The sequence below is a fragment of the Cadophora gregata genome (genome assembly GCF_030347475.1).
Source record: "Cadophora gregata isolate MNR1 chromosome Unknown scaffold_9, whole genome shotgun sequence".
NCBI lineage: Eukaryota > Fungi > Ascomycota > Leotiomycetes > Helotiales > Ploettnerulaceae > Cadophora > Cadophora gregata.
The window spans coordinates 258,917-282,659 of NW_026695932.1; the positions used below are offsets into that span (position 1 = coordinate 258,917).

General features: G+C 49.1%; 7 protein-coding genes across 7 annotated transcripts; 5 read left to right on the forward strand and 2 right to left on the reverse strand.

Moving 5' to 3' along the window:
- The first annotated feature begins 58 nt into the window (after positions 1 to 58).
- ONS95_014419 (uncharacterized protein) lies at positions 59 to 1,644 on the forward strand. The gene is made up of 7 exons (XM_058508067.1): positions 59 to 374; positions 430 to 457; positions 511 to 579; positions 655 to 694; positions 757 to 835; positions 901 to 1,300; positions 1,356 to 1,644. Exons 1-7 carry the CDS (start codon positions 372 to 374, stop codon positions 1,520 to 1,522), a joined length of 786 nt encoding a protein of 261 aa, XP_058355747.1. The 5' UTR covers positions 59 to 371; the 3' UTR covers positions 1,523 to 1,644.
- Positions 1,645 to 3,631: 1,987 nt separating this feature from the next.
- ONS95_014420 (uncharacterized protein) lies at positions 3,632 to 7,338 on the reverse strand. Its single transcript, XM_058508068.1, has 5 exons — positions 6,803 to 7,338; positions 5,896 to 6,726; positions 5,762 to 5,845; positions 5,262 to 5,712; positions 3,632 to 5,212 (listed from the first exon to the last, which is right to left on the reverse strand). The coding sequence occupies exons 2-5, from the start codon at positions 6,488 to 6,490 to the stop codon at positions 4,330 to 4,332; spliced, it is 2,013 nt and encodes a 670-aa protein (XP_058355748.1). The 5' UTR covers positions 6,491 to 6,726; positions 6,803 to 7,338; the 3' UTR covers positions 3,632 to 4,329.
- An 83-nt stretch (positions 7,339 to 7,421) lies between these two features.
- ONS95_014421 (uncharacterized protein) lies at positions 7,422 to 8,405 on the reverse strand (the record flags this gene model as incomplete). Its single annotated transcript, XM_058508069.1, has 1 exon — positions 7,422 to 8,405. One exon carries the CDS (start codon positions 8,403 to 8,405, stop codon positions 7,422 to 7,424), a length of 984 nt encoding a protein of 327 aa, XP_058355749.1.
- Positions 8,406 to 10,093: 1,688 nt separating this feature from the next.
- Positions 10,094 to 11,047, forward strand: ONS95_014422 (uncharacterized protein; the record flags this gene model as incomplete). Its single annotated transcript, XM_058508070.1, has 1 exon — positions 10,094 to 11,047. One exon carries the CDS (start codon positions 10,094 to 10,096, stop codon positions 11,045 to 11,047), a length of 954 nt encoding a protein of 317 aa, XP_058355750.1.
- Positions 11,048 to 11,527: 480 nt separating this feature from the next.
- Positions 11,528 to 15,292, forward strand: ONS95_014423 (uncharacterized protein; the record flags this gene model as incomplete). Its single annotated transcript, XM_058508071.1, has 2 exons — positions 11,528 to 14,011; positions 14,066 to 15,292. The coding sequence occupies 2 exons, from the start codon at positions 11,528 to 11,530 to the stop codon at positions 15,290 to 15,292; spliced, it is 3,711 nt and encodes a 1,236-aa protein (XP_058355751.1).
- Positions 15,293 to 16,113: 821 nt separating this feature from the next.
- ONS95_014424 (uncharacterized protein) lies at positions 16,114 to 19,080 on the forward strand (the record flags this gene model as incomplete). The annotated part of the gene is made up of 1 exon (XM_058508072.1): positions 16,114 to 19,080. One exon carries the CDS (start codon positions 16,114 to 16,116, stop codon positions 18,001 to 18,003), a length of 1,890 nt encoding a protein of 629 aa, XP_058355752.1. The 3' UTR covers positions 18,004 to 19,080.
- Positions 19,081 to 19,426: 346 nt separating this feature from the next.
- ONS95_014425 (uncharacterized protein) lies at positions 19,427 to 22,402 on the forward strand. Its single transcript, XM_058508073.1, has 2 exons — positions 19,427 to 20,467; positions 20,525 to 22,402. The coding sequence occupies exons 1-2, from the start codon at positions 20,049 to 20,051 to the stop codon at positions 22,062 to 22,064; spliced, it is 1,959 nt and encodes a 652-aa protein (XP_058355753.1). The 5' UTR covers positions 19,427 to 20,048; the 3' UTR covers positions 22,065 to 22,402.
- The last annotated feature ends 1,341 nt before the right edge of the window (positions 22,403 to 23,743 follow it).

Below are 23,743 nucleotides of genomic sequence, written 5' to 3' on the forward strand. Positions count from 1 at the left end.
CGATGAACACCTAGCTGTAGATCATGGCATTGCAAAGATCATTGGCGGAAAGCGTTGTGGAAGCGTGCATATGCAAAATTTCAGGCTGAATACCCGTTAGGTGGAGTACCCCGCTACCCCCACTTCTAGCTTTCGCCTCAGCTTACCTCCTCGACTACTTGCGATTTTGAACGGATAGGAAATCAGTGAGCTGAAGCGCTAGTGGTGATAGCATTGAACAGTTGATTGTGCCTCTGTGACGCATGTCTGATAATTCTCTCACGGATAAGTGAGTCTTGCCAAAGAAACAGTGTAAAGCAGTCTGGGAATTTCTCCGCCACCGAACACTCCCTGAACCTCCGCTACAGTGTTCAACAAATTGGCAATTGAAGATGGTCAGTACTTTCGAGCTAATAGACTCTTGAAATTTGATGTGCTGACATGTGATAGGCTCCTCTCCCACAGATTGTCCTCTTTGGTCAGTCCAGCTGCACACGAGGAAACAAGATTTACCTAATGTTGTCGATCCAGGGGACAGCATCACACAGGGTGCAAGCGATCAATCAATGGGATTTGGAATGGCCGCAGAGCTCCAAGCAGGTCGGTACACCTGACTCCATTCAACAACAAGTCTTCGCTTGGTCTCGCTTCAACAGTGTTCGCTGACTTTATCAGCATATGTGAGAAGATTCGATGTCATAAATCGTGGATATTCGTAAGCATTTTGATCTTACATAGTCGAATGGAACTTTGTAGGTCTCTGATATTGTACTCTAGGGGCTACAACACCAATCATGCTGTCGAGATCATCACTCGTGCTCTTCCAACCCCGGAACAAGCTTCAATGAAGTTCCTGGTAAGTCCCTTCCCGTATTCTTTCTAGAAATAAGCCACTTGAACGACTCTGACAAAGCCTGACAGACAATTTGGTTCGGTGCGAATGACCCCAACAAGAACCCCACGCAAGGGCAATTCGTCCCTCCTGAACAATTTAAATCCAACTTACTTGCCATCATCAACCACGCAGCCGTGAAAGCGCACTCGCCCAACATTATCTTGATCACTCCACCGCCGTTCGAAGAATCGCTTCTTGTTGAGCTCCAGAAGTTGTGGGGTGCAACTGGCGAAACGAGAAAGGCAAAAGATGCTCAAGAGTATGCCGAGATAGTGAAGCAGGTTGGCAAAGAAACTAATCTTCCAGTGGTTGATGCATGGGGTTTGTGTATGGAGAAAGCTGGATGGAAAGGAGAAAGTGGTGAAGTTTTGCCGGGTGGCGATGCGGAAGTGAGGAATGCTGTCCTTGCTGAACTGCTACATGACGGTAAGAATAATCCTCAAGATCTTTCTGGCGTCTGTGCTAATTGGTAATGCCACAGGCCTCCATCTTAGCCCATCCGGCTACAAAATTGTTTTCGATGGCTTGATTGCAGTGTTGAGGAAGCATTGGCCAGAGCTACCACCATACAAGATGCCGTTCACGGAGAAGGTGCCGTGGGAGATTGAGTTGGGTGACCAAATGTGGGATGTAAACAATGACAAGTAAGATTTCGCTAAATCTTGCTAGACGATAGAGATATAGACTTTCCTTAAGTTGTCAAACCATATAGCGTTACAAAGTAGACTATGCATATGTGAACACAGCTCCAGCTTCACAAATATCATTCGAAAAATTGCCAAATCTGATGGAAAGTCGTCGCAGAGGTAATCACTACATCGTGATGAACTGCTAACCACCATCGGCGAGGGCTCAAGAGCACAGTTGCAACTGATGGCAGAAGTTCACACAGATCAGAATACTATTCTGGTCACCTCAATTGAGTACAAGTACTTTTTGAGATTGAAGTTCGTGGCGGAGGATCTGGAACCTAATCATACTAAAGTCTCAAAACCTGGCTTCCGCACTTCATCATAAATGAAGCTTGAGATTCAGGCAAACTTGTTAATACATCTTCAGTAATATAGAATGTTTTCAGTAATAATATGTCAGAAGTCTATCCTCGATTTCTTATTGACGTACATAGAACTAGGGTGACACTAGATAGGTCAGCTCTTGAGCTTGCCCATGACGAGACAGATAAACCACAACCATATGAGGTGTACCTGCACTAAGTCTATAGGATCTTATACTATAGAGAGAAGTAGTAACATATATCTAGATAATAGTATAACAGCTTATCATGGTGTTAAGCCTGAAGGTGGGAGGTGCGGTGAAGCTCCACCATTCTATAACGGTATATCCGATGAATTAACAAGACTTGCATATCATCGGGCGTAACGGGTCTGTTATGCCTTGTTAAATCTCTTATTCCGCAAATGGACAGTTCTACGTTCTTCCTTGCATCTTTTGTTGGATGTAGCAGCCAATATGACTTCCTCGAAGAATTACAAATATCTAAACTAGGAAGACGGCTCTCCAATCAATCACAAACTTGCAAGCTTCATCCTGAGGATTCTGAATAGTGCTCTAAGGAACGAGGGAAAAGCCAATGGACATACGGTTAATGAGAGGATTGGGATGAAAGAGCATATTAAGGGGGTCAGGCTTTATGCACAGCTTATTATGAACGGTGATCGACCATGAGTGGATTAGTCGAAGACAAACTGAGAGTTCTCAATCATTGAGAAGCAATCTTTAATGACGAAGAGTTCATGGCTTCCTTGGTTGGCTAGCAGATGAGAGTGTCATCGAGCGCACGAAGAGGGAGTTTGAATAAAGTCGCTTTCTAGTTTCAAGAGAAATCTTTTCAGGTAATGAGAACCATTATAAGGCCAGCATCGTAAAACCCCGGCCCTGCCCGAGACATCAGCGGACTGTTAGTTATTTATTCAGACCGGATTGTTGACTCGACTGTTGGAAGCGAAACTCTAATCTCGCCCCCTGATTTCACTCGGCTAGCAGTGAGACGTCCTTTATATTTTTCGACCCATATACCGGTAATTTGAATTCAGAGAATATTATCTCTTCTTTGTAGGTGTTTGAAAACCAAGCATTAAATAATCAAGTCTCACTCATCTCAGGTGTGGGAAGCTTGAGATATCGCATGTCAAGTGATTACCAGCCTGACCACCCCTCAGCCCGTCCTACCTAAGTAAACAACATTGTCTACTAGTCTGTAAAGACTATATTCTAAGAAATAGCCGGTGTGTTTAATTGTCGAAGTTGAGTTGTTTCCCGCTCTGCTGATGACTTGCCCTCAGACACCTGGCCCATTCGCAGAACCTCAAGCTTCAAACTTCACCTGAACTTCCCGTTCACTAACCATCCGCAAAGGAGCTCTATAGACCACGTCTTGTCTTCAAGAATGTTCTAATACTACCACAAAACCACATGCTTGCTCGTACACATCGCATAATTTCACCATCTCACCTCTCCCCGCCCTTTCACTTCAATAGCCCCATCCACTGCAAGGCCATCGCCTCTCTGCTTTGCTTCCGTCTCAAGCTCACAGCAGTACTCTCTCCTGATCCCATCTCATCTCATCCTATCCCCCGATCCCATCTCATCTCATCCTACCAACACCTCCATCCTCACATACCTACCCACCCATCCATAACTCACTCCCAATCCTAATCCTCATCCAAACTCCTCACCCAGAAAATGTAAATTCAAATTCAGCCCCCAACCTCCCCCCTCCCTCTCCCCCTCCCTCCCCCTGTCCCTCCACCAAAAACGTTGTTGCACATCTCAAAATTTAGCTCCTCGCACTAACACTAACACTGCATCTCCTATACCTCCTCTCCACTCGTCATCCCATCCCATCAAGGGATACCTACCTTAGGTATGTACCACCTCGCTTAAACAACCAGACAACCACTCCCTCGGGTCCAGCAGCATTTAACCGGTGAAGGGGGATTGGTTGATTGGGTCGGCGCGGAGCTGAAAAGAATGGAGAAATGGGCTGATGGCCTGGATTTCTGGACGTGGAGAGGGGAGGGGGGAATGGGCAGGGAGTGGGATGGGAGAGGGTGGTAAGGTGGGTAGGTATGTAGGAAGTGGCGTAATGTTTGGCGGCGGGAAGGGAAGGGATGGGAAGGGAAGGGCTCTTTGGGATGTGGGATGTGTGCACATTGGGGAAGAGGAGAGGAGGAGAGGAGCAGGGGGGAGGAAGGTTGATCCCGAGGGTGGTGAATTGTGATGTATGTAATATGAGGCTTGGAGGAGATTGGGGTACGGTGTTCCAGACGATTATCATGTCTGTCTTTCCTACCGTTTCTTCGGTTGGCTCATGCCAATGGCTCCGGCGCCATCTATGGTGTCCAAACTTCTTCTCTTTCTATAGGTACTTTCCCAAAAACTATCCAACAGCGCTTCTGCGCGCTTCCGCACCTCAGCTCCTACCAACGAGGATTCTACATACTATCCTCCATCTGCTTACTCCTCACCTTCTGCCAATCATCTCTCTCCTTCTTCCCCCCATCCTTCTCCAATCCCATCCCCCTCTCAACCCACTCCCTACTTCCCATCTCACTCAATCTACTCAGCGCTCTCGCAAACGCAAACCGTTCCTCATCACCACTAAAAATACTGCTATTCTTCAACGCTTTCATATTCAAGCCAAGATCATCCATCAGATTGCGCATCGTTGAGTCCAAGTCCTCGTGGTCTTCTACCTGGCCTCTCTTATCCGCTTTGTCTTTCTTGACGTCCTTTTCAATTTCTTCGCGCGAGAGGAAGAGTTGTGTTAGGGGAACGGCGGTAGTGAGGACAAGCTTGACGCGGGACTCGTACACTGCGTCGATGAATGTGATGAAGCGCCGGGCGAGATCGCGTTCGCGGTGGGTCATGCCAGGGACGTTCGTTACGATGAAGGAGTCGTAGCTGCGCGTCAGCTCGATGTAATCGGCTGCACTGGTGGGTCTGCCGATCAACTCGTCGAATGTAAACATGGCGGCTCGGCCACTGACTTTCGGCACGTGGATTTCGCGGCCCCAGACTCGTTGCGTTTCTGAGCGAGGTTGGTCCTGTTCTGGATCGCCTAGGAAGCGGAACCATTTCTCTGCGTGGGAATCGGCATGCTTGTCTAGAGGAGAGTGGTAGACTCCTGAGGGTGGTCGTGGGATCTTGCGGTAATCTGTTGGCGAGTCGAGATTGATAACATGTAGGCGATTCTTGAGGAGATTTATGCAAGGAATGAAGGATTCCCGCTGGATGCCGTTGCGGTAAAGGTCATCTGGGTGGCGATTAGACGTGGTAACAAGTACAACACCATGAGACATCAAGGCCTCCAGAAGGCTGTAGGCTGTTAGTACACATCTAAAATTGAAGTAGGGTGGAAACTTGCCGTCTCAAAATCATAGCATCCGCAACATCAGTACACTGAAACTCATCAAAACACAACACATTCCCCTTCTCAGCAATATCAGCCGCCACGAATGGCACAGCATCGATATCATTCCCATGCTCCATCTTCATCTGATGCAACCTCTTATGAACATCCTGCATAAAATTATGGAAATGAATGCGCGTCTTCGAAGTCACGCTACTGGGAAGCGTCTCGTAGAACATATCCATCAGCATCGTCTTGCCACTCCCAACATCGCCGTACAGGTACAACCCTCTGGGCAAATCCTCGGGTATATCTTGTAGTTTTCTCTCCTTTGGCGCATTGCCAAAGAGCCGACCTAACACGGATTGCGGTGGCGGCTTGAGGGATTCGATGGTGGGGTGCGTGATGGGACGGGCGTGGTATGGTCGTAGCTCGTCGTGTAAGTGCTGCAGACTTTCTATGATGCCTAAAAGCTATCAGTCGATATCCCAGGCGTTGAGAATATCTCTGCTAACCTCTCTGATGTTCGTCGTTTCTGAGTCGGCCGTTATCAACTCGGTCGTCGTACTCGATCAATGGCCCTCGATCGTCAGGATTTACTGCCACCGGGATTAATTGATGTGCTTCTGGTGGAGTGGGGGAGCTGTACCATTCTTCACCGTGGCCAAAGCCCTTCTCTGCCCAGCTATAAATGACGAGGGCAGGATAAACCTTGGTCTCCTCCCCATAGCATTCCCAGTGACACTCTGTCTTCCCACATAGCCCACCCCAATTGAAGTCGCAGATACTCCTCCCCTTTCTTGCCGACACTGCACACAGAACCCTCTCCTTCCACTCCTCCCCGTCCCCTCAATCACCCTCCCCAAGGCCCTCCCTCCAGCTCCAGCTCTAACCCTCATCCTCGCAAATGCCAATCTGAACTCGCAATCACGGCCGCAATCCAAAAAACAATCGCAACCAAACCAATCTGTTCCCAAGAAAAGCACGTTACCGGTGCTGCATTGTATGTATGTATATGTGTATACTGCGCAACAAAAGCACAACCAAAAAATTCTAATATATGCAAATGGCGGAAGAGAAACTGTAGGTGGGAATAAGTGGTGGTGGACGATTGGATTTCTTTGCTTGGGAGGTTTTGTCGGCGTTGGAAAGAGGCGGACCGGGATCGCGCTTGGCTTCCGATGAGAGGGAAAAATTGCCGAGGCCGAAGGGGCTGGTGGTTGCGGGAGGATCCGGTCGGCCATTTTTTATGGTAGATGGGTTGTACAGTAACTTGTTCCTGCTTTGAGAGTGCTTAAAAGGGAAATTTATCGGGAGGGAAGTTACGATTATATGGGACTCGTCTACGGTACCTGAAGCTCTATTTGTTTACTGATCTATATTGTCGACAAGCATGCGAAGATCTAAACTCAGGTCTGCAAATACTCGACCAGTGTTTGTGAGTGCTGCCAACTGTCGTTATGTTTTTGACTCAAATCTTCTACGATTCATTAGTTCAAAATCTTTTGAAAGCATACTACAAAGGCTTTGTACTTCCTGTCAGGATGCTCTCTCACCTTAAGAACTATTTCGGCAATCGCAGATTTTGAACGCTGACCTCCGTCTTCTGTCTTCTAACTTGGTGACGGAAATTCTACTCGTGACAGAAATGAAAACGAAAGGGATCCCAGGATTTGAAATAGAAAGAGCCGTATACTTTTTAGTTTGTTTACGTGCTATAAACACAGCCTGGCGATTTTCATTGTAGCTCATTTGGTATCTTTCCGCTGCTGATAGGCATAGCAGCCAACCACCAGCAGGCTTTCTTGCTCAAGTTCTATCATTGAACCCACAACCACAACCTTCCTTTTCCCTTTCTCATCATCCTCAAAGCTATCACATTTCAAAAATCCTTGGCACCCAGAACACGTCTTCAAGCGCCCTCTACCGCATTGTATCCCGAATTTTCGGGCGAGACACATCTCGCTTAGCAGCAAAAGCAAAACTGGCAAGGAGCAACCTTTCACATGCTGGTCAAGTGACCACATCACCATGTCAATAATACAATCCCGCGAGTAACAGCCTCGGAGATTAGAACTTTATCATTCCATTATCTCTATCATATGCACCTCGTACTGCGCACAACCTATCGAAACTGCTTTCCGCAGCCTAGACCGCAGCACTCGCATGCCATGCTCACGACCGCATCATGTCCAGTGCAGCCTGCATATGCTTGCCCGCTTTGAACTCATTGGAAGTAGACCGAGTCACAGCTCCCACATCCTCGAACCCCTTAGCCAGGATACGCACAGTAGGTAATTCGAAAGCCTGATACTCTCTCCCTGAATCACGACATATATCTTCCAGCAGTCGTTCCTCAATCATGAAGCTCTGGCGGAAATAATACCAGATCTTGAGGAGGCGCTCTGGATCAATGCGTAGCTCTTCGAAGATGAGCTTGACTTGGCTTTGTTTCTTGATTTCGGTAGTTTGAGAGGGCGATAGAAGAGGTGGTGAGATGTCGCCTGCTCCTGTCCCGTCTGCGTTGAGAATCAGTGCAATTTCATCAAGGTGCTTGAAACTGCGTAGGAAGACCGCTTTATTGTAGGACTCCCAGGGCCGCTTGACGTCCACGTTTACATGATCGATGGCAACGTACCGGACTTGGTTGAGTAGACAAGAAGGATCGTGGACGAGTTGGCGGAAATCGCGGAGCGTTTCGTCGTAGCCCATTTCTTGGTGCCGGGGGAGGTAAAGCGTATCGAAGAGGGGGTTGAAGTATGTCTGTGGTGGTTGGGAGGTGGTGCCGAAGGAGAGCGTGTAGATGCGGAGGGCTTCATGGCGGGATTCGCGAGAGACCGAGAGAAGGGTAGGAGGTGGAGTTGTGCTGGTGAATGAGGATATTGTGGAGTTGTAGGTGAGTGTTAATGTGCGTGGGAAACAAGCTTGTTGCCATATCTTAACTCGTAACTCTGAGGGTAGGTTGGAGAAGATAGTAAACATTTTTGTGGTGGTGTATGTAGATGACATTGAGTTGCCGTATCTGTTCCTGGGGAAGGTGGTTTTGTTTGTGTTTGGTGAGGAAAACATGTTGGGTGAAGACCGATAATATCTTGTAATCCTCAATCCCTGCCCAGGCTGTTCTGTCGTCAGTAGCCTTGGGAGTGGAGGCTGGAGCATGTGGCCAAGGCGCGTATTCCTTGGGCGAGGTGCTATTCGCGTGTGCAAGTACTAGGCCGCTTTGTGTCCAAGAGATGCCAACCAGTCGGATCGTGACGTATCTATCTTGGCGGTGAAATACCGAGTAAATGGTAGATTTAAGAGAAAAAGCAAGACTGGGTCCACCTCAAGATAATGAGAACGACTGGCGGTGATAATAATCCGGGGTTCTGTGGTTGTGGCGTGTTTTGAAGCGCCTCGTTTCTGGGAGTGAGTGGTCGAGACTGGAGGGAGCGCTGTGCATAAAGATCCGACCAGGTCACAGCAAAAAGACGGAAGTACAGGAAACACAATTTGCGCTAAGAAATAGAATGGAACGACGTTCAACTCGGACAGGACTAAGAAAGAAGAGGAAATGAAGAGGAAAATGCACAGTACTTGAACCAAACTCCTGGGAGAGGCGGGAGAGGCTCTTGTGTGGGCTCTGTAGTGGGTCATCGGAGAGCTTCCTCAATGCAATCCCAGGAACCAGACCAGACCAGACCTGCCACGTCCAGCAAAGTCTAGAATTTTTTGGCGACAAGGAGCTCCTGAACTGGTCCAAATGGGGCTGAAGCAGTAATCTGGCTGAGGGAGGGAGACCCTGGACAGAGTGCCAGAGACAGAAAGGGCGCAATGCTTTTGCAAGGAAGACCCGTCGCGCGAACTGTCATAATGGCCTGACATTTCGCGAAGACACGGAGGCAATGATATGAATGGCCACTTGGCATTGGGTAGGTAGAATCGGGATTTTCCATGTGATTGGGCAGGTATGCATCATCAAATGGCGCTCCTTTGATTGTTCAGGGCGAAGCAGGAACCTTCTTGAAAAATATATTCTTGTGGTCGATATGGACATAACATAACTTAAGTTGTAATGCCCAGGAAGAAAAGGAGTGGCACGGGCAATGTTTGCTTTACCTAGGTAGGAGCATGACTGATAGCTACACCCCCTAGTCTCGCTAGAAAGTGATTCACTGACAACACAACCCCGCCAAACCTTCCCTTCCCTTCATTAGGTAGGGACTTCAACTCCTCCAAGTCAAACAAAAGTCAAATAAAGAAGAATCCTATTTGACTCCTTACTCTATCGTCTAGATCGATTTTGGCGTCTCACCATCCGTTACTTGCTTCATGGTCAAAAGAAGATGCAGATCTGACAAGCCTCTTGGGGTTTCCTGTCAAGCGGCAGAATCATACCAAATTTCTTCTCGTCCGAAACATTTCCCTCCATCTTCCTTCCTCTCATCCCAAGTTTGCCCCACCACTCTCTCACTTCCCCTACATCCATCCCAGCTATGTCCCACACACCAATGCCGTCGGCGCTGACTTTCGACTTGATTGCGCGTTGCTCAGTAAGTTTTCTTGTGTCCTACTCGCGCATTATGCTCATTATCGCAGACTACCAAAGCTCGGGCAGCCAACCTGACACTTCCTCATGGTCCAGTCCAGTTGCCTCTATTCATGCCAGTTGCGACACAGGCCTCTTTGAAGGGATTAACACCTCAGCAGCTAGAAGCAACGGGCTGCCGACTCTGTCTGAACAACACGTACCATCTTGGCCTGAAGCCAGGACAAGAAGTGCTTGAGAAAGTTGGCGGAGCGCATAAGCTGCAAGGATGGAAACACAATATCTTGACTGACAGCGGAGGGTATGCCGAACACTTCACATGCTACGCAGCTTGTCGCTGACAAGTACATTTCCCAGTTTCCAGATGGTCAGCCTGCTGAAACTGGCCAACATCACTGAAGAAGGCGTCCGATTCCTCAGTCCGCACGATGGGTCTCCCATGCTCCTCACACCGGAACATTCCATAGCTCTGCAAAACACGATAGGCAGCGATATTATCATGCAACTTGACGACGTCCTTGTTACGACTTCGCCAGATGCGAAACGGATGCGAGAGGCTATGGAGCGCAGTGTGCGGTGGTTGGATCGATGTATAGCTGCACATGCGAATCCGACGACACAGAATCTGTTCTGCATTATACAAGGAGGGCTTGATCTCGAGATGCGCAAAGAGTGCTGCAAGGAGATGGTTGCGAGGGGGACACCAGGAATTGCAATTGGAGGCTTGAGTGGAGGGGAAGCAAAGGCGGATTATTGTCGCGTGGTCAATACATGCACGAGTCTGCTCCCGGAACTGAAACCAAGATATGTTATGGGTATTGGATATCCGGAAGATCTGGTTGTCAGTGTTGCCCTTGGTGCGGATATGTTTGATTGTGTTTGGCCGACAAGGACAGCCAGATTTGGCAATGCTATCACAAAGTACGGTGTTCTGAATCTGAAGCATGCTAGGTATGCGAATGACTTTGGACCTGTGGAGGATGGATGTGGTTGTGTTTGTTGTCGAACAGGCGAAGGTGGGTTAAAGATCACAAGAGCATTTGTGCATCATATTGCTGCAAAAGAGACAGTTGGAGCACATCTACTGACCATGCACAATGTCTGGTATCAGCTGGCGCTTATGAGAAGTGTCAGAGAAGCTATCATAGAAGACAGATTTCCAGCTCTCTTGAAGAAGTTCTTCTCGGACCTGCATGGCGGGGATAAATCAAAATACCCCGACTGGGCTGTTGAAGCGTTAGGAACTGTTGGGGTTGATTTAATGGTAGACTAAGAGTTTAGAGGTTGCATTAGAGTAGATACCCGTTAGATGAATCAATGTTTACAACTTAGAAACAAGATGCAGCTACCCCTCCATACCTTAGTTCACAGGCTTCTCTTGCCGTCAATCGCCTCATCATCCAGGGGTCAGTCTCCACTCCCCATCAGACCACCACCTGCATAGCAGAAGATGATAGATAGTAATTGACAAAGGGCTTTGAACAAAAGGAAAGTCAACATACAGAAATCAACAATGACTCTTTGGCTGGAATATCTGAGACCTTGCATTCTGGTGATATCATGCTGCTTGTGACTGGGGTTACAGGGGTGCGCGTCAGTAGACGCACCCCGTGCAGCACGCGTAACTTTAAACAAGCTCTCCAAAATATATCATCACCAACCGACATCCGCGCATCAAAGTAAACAAAGAACCTGATTTCTCTTATTTAGCAGGTTTGGTGAGGTCGGGCTCACCGCCGCACCATCATTCGCAATGGCGTATCCCAATCCACACAACGTGTCCGGAGAGACACCACCATTGCCCCCGACAACAAACAACGGCCACGCAGCACTCTCACAATCAGATCGACGGCTTACCCTCAATCAAGCCTCAGCAACGGCTCTACCACCCTCATCACAGCCATCCTCTCCAGCCAGGAATCTTGGGCCCCAACGAAGCAGCTCCAGCGCATCCCCGAATGGCAGATTGCCCCCTCGAAGCCCCCTCCATCGCTCGCCCAGCTCCATGAGCACAACCTCTCGCTCCTCGACACCTACACTGCTTCGAAAGGCTTCTATGAATTCCCTGCATGGTGTAGGAGGTGTTACCCCGTCGCGTAACTCATCGACGTCAAGGAGATCTTCCTCGGCGCAATTCAACAACGCTTCCACCATGGTGGGCAAATCCCCCCTTTCAGAGATCGAGGACCCGATCCCTCCTCAGCCACGACATACACCTGCTTCCATTGCCAGTAATCATTTCAAGAGCGAGCTGAAGTTGCATAGTAGGGAGGACGATTCTCGATCTGCGGACGTCATTGTGATATTGCACGACTCGTGTTATGGCCACCGGTATTCTAGACCTAGGACCTCGAAGGCTTCGCTCAGTACGATTGTGGAGAGACCGGAGCGTATACATGCCAGTATTCTGGGACTATCAGTGGCGTATGTTTGCCTGGGGGAGAGACATGCCGACGGACAGTTTCCTTTACATCCAGATCGGGATGCGACTTCGATCCCTAGTATACCATTTCGAATTCGCAAGACTACACGCAAGACGGCACTTTCTTCGCAGGCCGTGACGAATGTTCACGGGGCAAAGTGGATGGAGGAATTGAAGATTATGTGCGATAATGCAGAATCAAGGCTGGCCATGAATGGGAAGGAGTTGACTCGACCGGATATGAATAGGAGCCCAGATCAAGGCACGCCTGCGAAACTTCACGAAGGAGATCTGTACTTATGCGCTGAGTCGTTAGATGCCATGGAAGGCGCACTGGGTGCTGTATGTGAAGGTGTGGATGCAGTTTTCCAAGGAGCAGCAAGTGGGAAAGGACCATTACGGACATTCGTTGCGATTCGACCTCCAGGACATCACTGCTCAGCAAGTTATCCATCAGGATTCTGCTGGTTGAATAATGTGCACGTTGGGATTTCTCATGCGGCTCTAAATCACGGCCTGACCCATGCGGCGATCATCGATTTCGATCTCCACCATGGAGATGGGTCTCAGGCTATTGCATGGGAGAGCAATAGACGAGCTACAAGCGCCGCCAAGAATGCTCATCAGTGGAAGAAGACTTCGATCGGATATTTCAGTCTTCACGATATCAATTCATATCCCTGTGAGATGGGCGATGAGGAGAAAGTCAAAAATGCGAGTTTGTGTATCGAGAACGCTCACGGTCAGAGCATCTGGAATGTTCATCTGCAGCCATGGAAGAGTGAGCAGGAATTCTGGCAGCTTTATGAGACGAAATATGCAGTTCTATTGGAAAAGACCAGGAATTACCTGCGAGCCCAAACAGAGCGCCTTCGCTTATCGCCTAATGGACCGAAGCCAAAAGGGGCTGTTTTCTTGTCTGCTGGATTTGATGCCAGCGAGTGGGAAAGTTCAGGGATGCAACGGCATAAGGTCAACGTTCCTACAGAGTTCTATGCTCGTCTGACGAGAGACGTGGTCAAGCTTGCAGGTGAGGAAGGTCTCGGTGTTGACGGTCGGATTATCAGTGTTTTGGAGGGTGGATACAGTGATCGCGCATTATGTACAGGCGTGCTGAGTCATCTCAGCGGTATGTCTGCGGGAGATCCCATGATCATTAAGAAAGAGCGCAGTCCAACTGGCTTGGGATATGAGATGGGCCAGAAGATCGGCACATATGATGGTATCCCACATCCAGAGACACTCACCATCGGTTCTCAGATACAAAATTACGATCCCTCGTGGTGGTCGGTGCCGCGACTTGAGCAACTCGATGCTCTCATACACCCGGAGCCAGCAACTGCGGAACCCAGAAAACCGAGAGATATGCCAACTCCAACATATTCCTCACCCACACAATCTTTTATCGCCAAAGTCACTTCTCCTTCTGCACGTCGAACGGTCTCCAACATGGGTCTCAGCAATGGCTCGCCGCGAGCTCCGTCAAGAGCACCTTCTCCGCCTCCTCCAGAAGTAGACTGGACAGTAGCAGCCCACGAGTTGAGCAAGTTGCTTATTCCCACAGAGAGACAGACTTTCAGTTGTAGGCCGGAAGATTTATCAGCGGAAGCCACTCGTGCTAGGAGAGATCGACAATCGATCTTGACACCACCTACAGAAACGACTGTTGAGAACCCAGGTAGCCGGATGGCTTTGAGGACGAGGAAACCCGCTAAGCCTTTGGCTGAGAGTGCCGAGGAGGATGAGAAGAAAGCCGCTGCAAAGACAAATCGTCGTAAGACAGTTGCAGGAGCGGCCGTACTTGCTGCTAGCACTGTAAGATCATATATTCTCTATATCACTGACAAACAAGAGCTAATATACGATCAGGCAACCTCGAGGAGCACTACTCCCATGCCAGACTACGCCAAGACCACGGCATCAAGTCGCCGGCTAAGTTTGTCTTCAAACGCTGGATCCGTAACATCAGAGGCACCTCCACGCCAAAATGGTTATCGCGTACCATCAAACAGTGCCCGACCAGGAACATCTCAAAGCGTTCGACCAGAATCATCCATAAGTGTACGAGGTCAACCCAATGCCCCTATCGTCCTGAAGAAGACTAGAGCTCCAGCTCAACCTCGCCCTGAAGCCAAAACCTCTCGAGTGCGCAAGAAGTCACCTCTGAATGATGCAGGCGCTTCTACCGCAGATACGCTACCAAAGAACCCTCCATCCAGATCTGGCAGCGTGGTTCTTCCCACAACCGAGACCTCCGCGACAACATCACAAGCATCAGATATTGATAGCCTGACTTCTGGCATGAAGAAAGTCAAGATAAGCCTGACGACTAAAGCACAACGAGAGGCTAAAGCCGCTGCTAAATCGGCGGCGGCGAAGCCTTCTGTGCCTAAAGCTGCCAGACCAGCTCCTGCGAGGAAGGAGAGTGCGATTTTGCCTCCTGCGAGGCTTCCAACACCTGCTTCAGAAACGAATGGCATTGCAAAGCAGCAACCAGAACAAACACAAGACATGCTACCCGCATTACCATCAACACCTCAGGCATCTATACCAACCCATCTCCGACGTCCAACCGAAATCCCCCTTCCCGCAAGCTCGCCGCCAGTACCTATTTCACATACTTCTGAGCCCCCTACTGGGCCACCCACACAACCAAATTATCAACCCCAGAACCTCCCTCAATCCACTGCACCACCACCCGTCCCAACCACAACACCAGACGTCTTCATCCCCTACCAACCCGAAGGCCCAACACCAACTTTCGTACCCAACACCCAAGAACCTCTCAGATGGCTAGAACCCAACACCAACACCCCTAGCCCTATGAAAGGTCCCAGTCCTGGCGCTGGTGTGAAGAAGGCCGACCTACCTGTCTGGACGGCTACGAGCGCTATCCCATTTGGAGTTCCAGGGATGGCGAAGCCGCTTGTTAGGGGTAGTGAAGTGCTGCAAAGTGATAGTGCTGAGGGTGGGGATAAAGGGAATGTGAATACCAGTGTAAGTGGAGCTGTGAAGATGGGTGGTTCTGGCAGTGAACTGGGAAAGGACAAGGATGTTGATATCTGGGAAGTTCCTGTCACGCCTGCTCGTCGCTGAGCTTACCAAGTGCTCTTCCCGTTCTAGGTCCGCTCTATCCACACTGACGGTGGTGTATCAAGAAAGATGGGAGTGTAAGATTTTTCATTAAAGTGTACTGTACTGTATTGTATGTTTCGATAAGCGCGAGAGAAGTGATGAATTCTTGGGACCTGCGGTCAGCTCTTGAGTTTCTCCACCGAGCATTCTTTTTGGAAGGCTTCCTTTTGTATGTTATGTTATGGTGTTTTTGATACTGTACTATTTTGAGGACCTTCTGCTGCTTTTCGGAATTTATGTTAAGTTTGAGCCTTGAGAGGGGGCCTATGAAGGGCGAGGGGAGCTCAATATTCTTTATGATACCCGTAGTTGGAGAATTGACTTTGCTTTTCTGAAGTTCTTGGGATTCAACGGTGTGGTGTTTATGTGTGTGTGATGCTGGTAACTTGGTGTTGCTGTCCGTGGCAAGCGAGGCAATTGGCTGTGAAGCCCGGTAGCTCCTTCCTGTCGCAAGTTGCTTCTCCAAATGATTGCGAAGTATAGGTATTTTAGGAAGGAATAGAGCAGGTTCAAGATCGGCCCAGATAATATTTCGCATGTTTAGTGCAAGTCTCCACGACTTCGTCATGACCGACAATCAACATCGTTTCTCGAACCACAACATTGTTTAAGACATCGGTCTCCATTCTTACAAACCGGGCGCTGTGGTGAACCTCTTCCTCACCACGCCATGGGGGAGGTCGCTCCATATACTGACTCTTGTGAAAGCTAGTCTGCCAGCCTCAACACCTTCGTTCATTCTTACCTCCTCACATTATTTCTCTACCTTACGTATCTGCACAATGGGCAGCAAGGGGAAAATGAAGATGTGCGAAGTCTGCAAGAATCTTGATCTCGAGAACTTCGTCGACTACGAAGTACACAAGGTGGAAGGGGCGAAGAAACTCGATATACCGCGTGCAGAGCTTTTCAACAATGAGCAGAGAGGATGCGAGATGTGCGAAATCATCACCAAAGCAATCGAACTCGCTAGGAAGCCGACTATCCTAGATAAATACATACGGACTGTTCGAGCAGTTAAGTATGAACCTGGATCCATTTCTCTTGCCTATGTCAATAGAGATTCGGAAGATGCTAGCGCCCGTTGTCATATATACACGGTCCCTGGTACGTCGGCTTGTCGGAAATGGCCGCAGATAGGCTCCCGATCTCAAGGATCGATCGACCAGAATGCGGTGTCTGAGGAAACGTTGAGTCGAGCGTGTTCCTGGCTGAAAGAGTGTACAGAGCATCACCTGGATTGTGATACTGTGCGAGAAGTCGAGTTACCTACGCGGCTGATAAAAGTAGGAGGCACGGATAAGAAACCCAGGCTGGTTATCACGCGAGGCATGCGAGGAAAATACGCAACTTTGAGCCATTGCTGGGGTGCAGAGGGAAGACCGCGACCACTTACCACGACCAAAGAAACGTTGGATGAAAGGATAGCTGGAATCTCGTTCGATGACTTGCCGCGAACGTTTCGAGATGCAATCGTTGTTACACGCGCTCTTGGTCTGACCTATCTGTGGATTGACTCACTGTGTATCATCCAAGACTCGCGGGAATATTGGGAGAAAGAGTGCAAAGAGATGCATAGTATCTATGCAAACGCGGTCATCAATATCTCGGCGGATTCAGCCACTGACTCTTCCATGGGCCTTGGGAGGACGGGTGATTTGAGTCCTTGTCTTGCATCGTCACCGATAAGTCGATGTAAGGGTGTCCGAGTCTCCACTGGGGAACAGCCCAGTCTCGACGGCGATTGTCTCTCCCACTTCAAACCAGTCCCAAAAATTACACCAGTTAAAGATATCCAGCTACAACACGAATTGCAAACCCGCGCTTGGGTACTACAAGAAAGAATGCTTTCTCGAAGAGTCTTGCATTTCTGCCACTCTGAGCTCGTTTGGGAATGTGACACCCATATTACGTGCGAGTGTAGCCCTCAGCGTAGCGATACTCGCCCTAACAACATTCGACAGATGCCCACTAGCGAGATGTTGCAGCTGGATACAATCACACCATGGGGAAAAATCGCGAATTTATACTCTGCCATGAAATTGACCTTTGAGGACGATAGGTCGAACGCCATTGCAGGACTGGCTATCGAGGCATCGGAGCAATGGTCCATGACTTACATATCTGGGCTTTGGAAAGAACAGTTACCGCTCTGCCTCCTATGGTATTCAGTCGGTGCGGGACGGAGAACAAAAATCCCTTGTCCTTCTTGGTCGTGGCTATCGTTGAGTGGACCGGTGTGGTTCCGGCCAGATTACAAACCAGATGATAAATGGGCTGCTGACGATTATGAATTCGTGGGTGGAGAGGAAGTTCGGAATGGTGGCATCATACGTGTTAAGGGAGTGTTGGCCACATTTACCTTCGACGACGATGGTGAAATCTCCTCGCAAACAGCAGATGGGGAGAAGGTTGCTCTGAGGGGTCAGATAATTGCTGATATTCGAGATGGCACGGAATTTGCTGATTCTCAGTACTACCTCCTAAGGGTAGTTTCGAGTGCGCGGACAGATTATTGTTTGGTTCTTCGAGAGGTTAAAGGGTTGGGAGAAGGGGATGTTGCGGCTACTCCAGATGGTGAGAAGCAGTTTCAGCGTGTGGGGTTCTTCCGGTATTCAAAACCCGCTGGAGGCTTGGATATATTTCATGAATCGAGCTTTGTTCTTGTATGATATTGGGACCTCGACAAGTTGGTATCCAGTAGTCTGGAACCAGCAATCGCTCATGTTTCTAAGGCCGAGAATACCAACTGAAGCACGCTTTCCAACATCGGATACGCAGGAGCTGGTGTTTTGAAAAGTACCAACTTTGTTTCAGTGAGCCAACATGCAGTATTAGGTGCAGTATGAAGGCATGGAAGTGGATTATATTGGAGGATGGATGGAGGCGGTGCTCTAGGTCGGCGGCTGGGGCTGCGCCTGGCGGTTGGAGAACCAATCTCACGCGCAGAAATCCTCGAACTGTGCAGTGAAGTACATGGGTTTAGACGAGCGTGGTACTTTTGGGGGCTTGAGGCCATGTAAGATGTTGGATGTTAGTGTAGTGGGGTATGCGAGCCCGAACTCTACCCAGATAGTTGGATGGAGAGTTATTTGAAGTGTCGATGGTAGAGCGGTGATTGAGCAAGCGGAAGTTGGAAGATAGAGTCATGGAAGAATGCAGTCCCGAATGCTACTCCAAAAAACAGGCAATACACAGCGCGATGAAATTTTCTACCTGACTCGAGTTTTATTTTTCCAGAACAGAAAGTTTGGGTATATACCAAATTGCCATTGGACACTTCCGCGAAATCAATCCTGCGTGGAGGCTCACACTGACATCTTTCAGCCCCCACGGATGAATGGCTAGTGGCCACCCCAGCCCGGATCACAGCGAATGAGTGATTGTTGGTTGTATGTTGACTTCACGATACTGTAGCTAACCCCTATCTGAATCTGAATCTGAATCTGAATCTGCCGTAAGTTTTGTAAAGTCAATCTCCTTCCGACTTCTCTTCTCTCCTCTTACCGCTTCCACTTGACAAAGTGGCAAAGTGACAAAGTGACAAAGTGACAAAAGTGACAAGTCTTTGCCGAGTCAGGCCTACCTAAGGTAGGTTTCCCAAGAAGCGCGAGGAGTCGAGCACTGCACTGCACTCTCTTTAGCGAGGGCGATAGTTACTGTACTGTACTGTACTGTACTCACTCAGCTTTAGCCTAGTAGGTAGATAACGAAATTTATCGTGCCACCCAAGAAAGATACCATCTAGGATGTATCTAGGATGGAAAAAGGAAGATCAGAAATGGGTAGTCGACGAATGAAGGTCGAGTGAAGGAGGGCTGGGTCCAGTGAGTGGTAAAAATAGCTCTTCCCCGCCGTTCGGGGAGCCTACCTAAATTTAAGCGAGAGACACTAAAACCCACGTCCGCGCCTGTCGATCGCAGGTACTTCCGTACCTACAGTAGGTAAGCTCGGTAAGCAACCTTCAACCGAGCCAACGTCCCCTCCAAAACCCACCGAAGGTGCAGAATCCTACGCGACGAAACCAATGCAACAACAACAACAACAACAACAACAACAAAGCGGAAACTCAAGCGATGACTCGAGTCGAGTCTTCCAACATTGTTTTTTTATTAAATCTCAGCACAGCGCGCGTTTCATAATATCTGGAGACTCAAGGAACAACGATACCACAAGGCAGATAACCCAACCTTCCGACTCGCCTCAACTCGTCTCGGCAGGCAGGGAGCCTAAGCGGTGCCCCTGTGAGATTGTGGCTCAGCACCCGCCGTCCTGCATATCCTCACCTAAGCCTCAGAACAAGCTCCCAAACGATGCATGCTGAGTGGCTGCGTCAGGAGTATCGTCTTGAATCCTACAGCTGCCGTCCAATGATGATTCCGGAGTGTGCAGCTGTCTGGGTTGATGGTTTCGTCAAGTGGACGTGGGTGTGCGCCAACATGGGATGGGATGGGGAAACCTACTGTAAGAACGCAACTCACAGCCTCTGCGGCACGGTTGCACAGAGCTAGCTTTGCTAGCGAGGCTGGCTGCTGGATGGATGGCGTCGAGATTTCCAAATAGATATGTAGAGCTTATTGCTCCCACGAGTCGTGGTTTGTTGGAGGGGTGCTGCTGGATTACTTATCTGTCATGATCTCTTGATTTTTCCTCTTTTCGTTATTCTCTATTTTATCTTACCAAATAGTTCTTACAATAGTGGTTCTCCTTCCTTTCAATGGCTGTCGCTGTCAATGTCAATTTCTTCGCCATGCCTTCCTCATCCATGGTCTTCCTCTTCTCATTCGCATTCAGCCTTACCACCAACGCACTCCCCTGGACCGGAGCCCAGCAAACAAATGTCTACCGCGAAGCAGCGTGGTCGCCAGCGCCGACAGCAGTGCCAAACGTCCCAGCGAATATCTTCAAGAGGGAGTCGCTCGATGTAAATGTTTGCGGGTGGGTTGGGGGCAATTCGGCTGTTGCAGCTGTGTGTTCGTCGGGGTCGTCGTGTATCCATGATACGATACATGCGGTTGTTGGGTGTTGTGCGACGGAGGGACCGTGTACGGCGGGTGTGTATACGAGTTGTGTGGATAAAAATAGTGTGGGGTGGTCGCCGAATGAGGGGATGCAGAATAATGGGATTTATTCTTGGTAGGTGGACGAGGCTGTATTTTCGGGATGGGATCTTTGCTAATTGGTGTCCATTAGTTCTGGAGATGATGTGTGTTATCGGAATACGTATCCTGGAGGGTATTATCAGTATGGATGTGGTGCTTCTCAAGATGCGACGTCGGTTGAGACGACGTATGAGGGACAGGCTTCGGATGTGCTTTTGCAGGTTGTGTTTACGGGTGTGAATTTCAGTCCTTTTTCTGCTGTGGCGAGTACCACATCAGCTTCAAGCAGTAGCCCGACTTCTTCGTCTCAGTCAACGTCTGTGGTATCCTCTTCGTCATCTTTGTCCTCAACTACGAGCTCGGCCAGCTCATTTACGTCAACATCGAGCTCAAGCTTAAGCTCATCAAAATCTCAAACATCCTCGGGTTCCTCAACCCTCGCCACGGCAGGAAAAGCTACTCCAGCATCCGAGTCCTCCTCATCAAGCGCAACTGTGGAAAGCGAAACCTCCAAAAATAGTGAAAACAAAGGCGCCATAACAGGAGCAGTAATTGGATCTGTCCTCGGCCTCGCAGCCATCGTAGGCTTCGCCCTGTGGTGGGGACGTCGCCGCCGAAACAAGCGAAAAGCCCACCGCGCAGGCTCATTCATAACCCAACACAACAGCGGCTCTCCCCCAACATCCGGACCATTCCAAAGAATCGCCCCCTACGGCCCAGACGACTTCGGGTCCATGTCCCAAACCCGAACCATCACAACCGTAACAGCCAACGCAGACGGAAACGCGAACGCAACGGGTATCTTCCCAACGACATACAATAACGCTTACACCAGTCTTCCCAATCAGTCCTCACCACCCCTCACACCTCCTAATCTACACGCTACACATCCAGGTTCCGAACCAGGCACCTTCCAAGCAATGTATCTCCCCCCAGCAATCGCAACCACAGCCACAGCCACAGCCAACACACCCCTCATCTCAACCTCTGAAATAGACGACTTCTCACGCTCCTACCACGACGCTTTTCGCCAGGAACAAGAACAAGAACAAGGACAAGAGCGAGATACACATATCCACACTGGGGACCTTCCCAGCGCTGTATCCGGGATTGGAGCAGCACCAATGCTCCTCCGTGGCGGAAGCGGTGGAGGAAGACGACGAAGTCAAGACTGGGGCGTCACGACTGAAGCCTTGCGCGCACAGAGACCGAGACTTGCGTCGGGGCCTGTACCGATCAAACCCGCGGGGTGGAGTCCTAGGGGCCTGAGTATGAGGCGGTCGTCTGGTGGTGGTGGTGGTGGTGTTCATTCTCCTCCTGGGTCATTTTCCGGGACTGGGAATGCGGGGAGGGGGAGAGGGGTGGGGATAGGTGAGGAAGCTGAAGGTGGAAATGAAAAAGAAAATGGGAATGGGGGTGCACGTGGGAATAGGAGTCCAGAATGGGCTGTTCCGCCGAAGAGTCCCCTCCGGGAGGAGAGGAGGAGGAGAGGGAGGGAGGATGATGATGGCGTGCAGAGGTATCAGTTGGTTGATGAGGTTGTGGGGGATGATGTGCCGATTTTGCATAGTCCGGGGCAATTAAGGATGGGGAGGGGGAGGAGGGTGTCGAATTTGGAGATTAAGGATTGAGATCCTTTTGGCCATCAAATTTAGTGGAGATGGGCTTCCTTTGGGGTTGGTTTGGAATGGAGTTTGGGCGCGGCGCTGGGATTGTGGGGTGGGGTACGGACGGAAATGGCGTTGGTGTCGGTTGGTCTTGAGATACCCTTCATCTGTCTGAATGCATTCACAGAATAACGGAATAAGCAAACAATTCACTTATTTCAGCTACTCTCTCGAGCTATATAGGCTCCTTGACCGTCCTTCTTGTACCCAACAACAATACCATTAGAAGAGACGCTTAAAGCTCCGCAGTTGAGGCTTGAGCACTGGATTTGGATAACCAGTTGATTTTCTTTTTACAGTCCTTTATCAAAAATAAATCTTTTACAAGTTGTTGTCGTGACTGTTGTAAGAAGTTCGATAATTACCTTGGTGGACGTTTCCAGTACCGTCTCCGCGAGTTTCATCTATAGCTACTGCTGTGATCTACCACTTCATTGTCATTCTCACTCTCATTCCTAACCGACCAACCCACCATCAATCCCTCGCGGCTTTCATATCCAACCCTCAAGTCTCAAATGTCCAATACTCCCATCCCACACTCACACTCACACTCTCACTCTCACTCTCACTCTCAACCTAACCTTAAAAGCTAATATTACACGAGCAAGCCACTTAAGGAAGGGAATCGTGCACGTATACATGGAAACCCCCATGTGACATCACAAAGTGGTAGCTGTGGGTGTGTTGAGGATCTGAACTTTAGGGGCTTGGGATGGATTATATATATGTATAGATAGACCTACTACTCACCCCAATTATCTGCGAGTTGAGACTGTCTGGGTGTGAGGGTAGTGATTCACTTTTCACTTCACTTTACTAAGGTAGCCGGGGGAGGGAGTGAGATTGTGTGCTAGATTGGAAAGAAGAAACGAGTCTGGAATTTGATCGATTGGAGAGTGTGGAGTGGGGCTGGGAGTTTGAGGGGGGTATATATATACGAACATGTCGACTGTATTGGTTGAATGAGCATCACAAAAGCCACTTTATGGATATCTCAAGGAAAGGATTGTGTCGTCTTGGAGAATGAAGATGTACGCGCAGGTAGACGTGACTATTTCAGATTGGTCATGGATGTGGTTGCTTGTGTTTCAGCCACTGGAAGAAAACATAGGATACTGTCGGTGATGTTTACTTGTTGTTGTTGCGAGGGAAGGTCGATTATTTTGTTGTTGTCATTGACTGGTTTGTTGTCATGTGAAATAAGTTTGTGAATTTGGATCTTCTGATTTGTTAACTAATGACGTACTCGTCAAATTATTAACGTTAACGATTGTACCTTCTTTCAAATTTCAATTTTCTTCGGTTGTATTTCTCAGCCCTCTAGAGACCTAGCTATCTTCAAGGAAGCAGATTGAATGGTTGAACCCTATCTATTCTTTTGATCGTTTGGGGTTTTCATGCTCTGAGAAGTACGGTGATGAGCGGTTGTTTTTATAGGAAATTTCAAGTCGTTGAAATGTTTTGAATTAGTGAATGGAGCATTGTGTCTGGATTGGAGTAAGGAGTAGGGAGTGTGTTTTGGGTGCGAGGTGGCTGGTATGGTGGCAGTGTTCTGGGGGGGGGGGGGGGGGGGGGGATGGGGGGGGGCGGGGAAAGGGGTTTTGAATAGTGAAGTCAAAGAGTGAAGTCAAAGAGTGAATGTT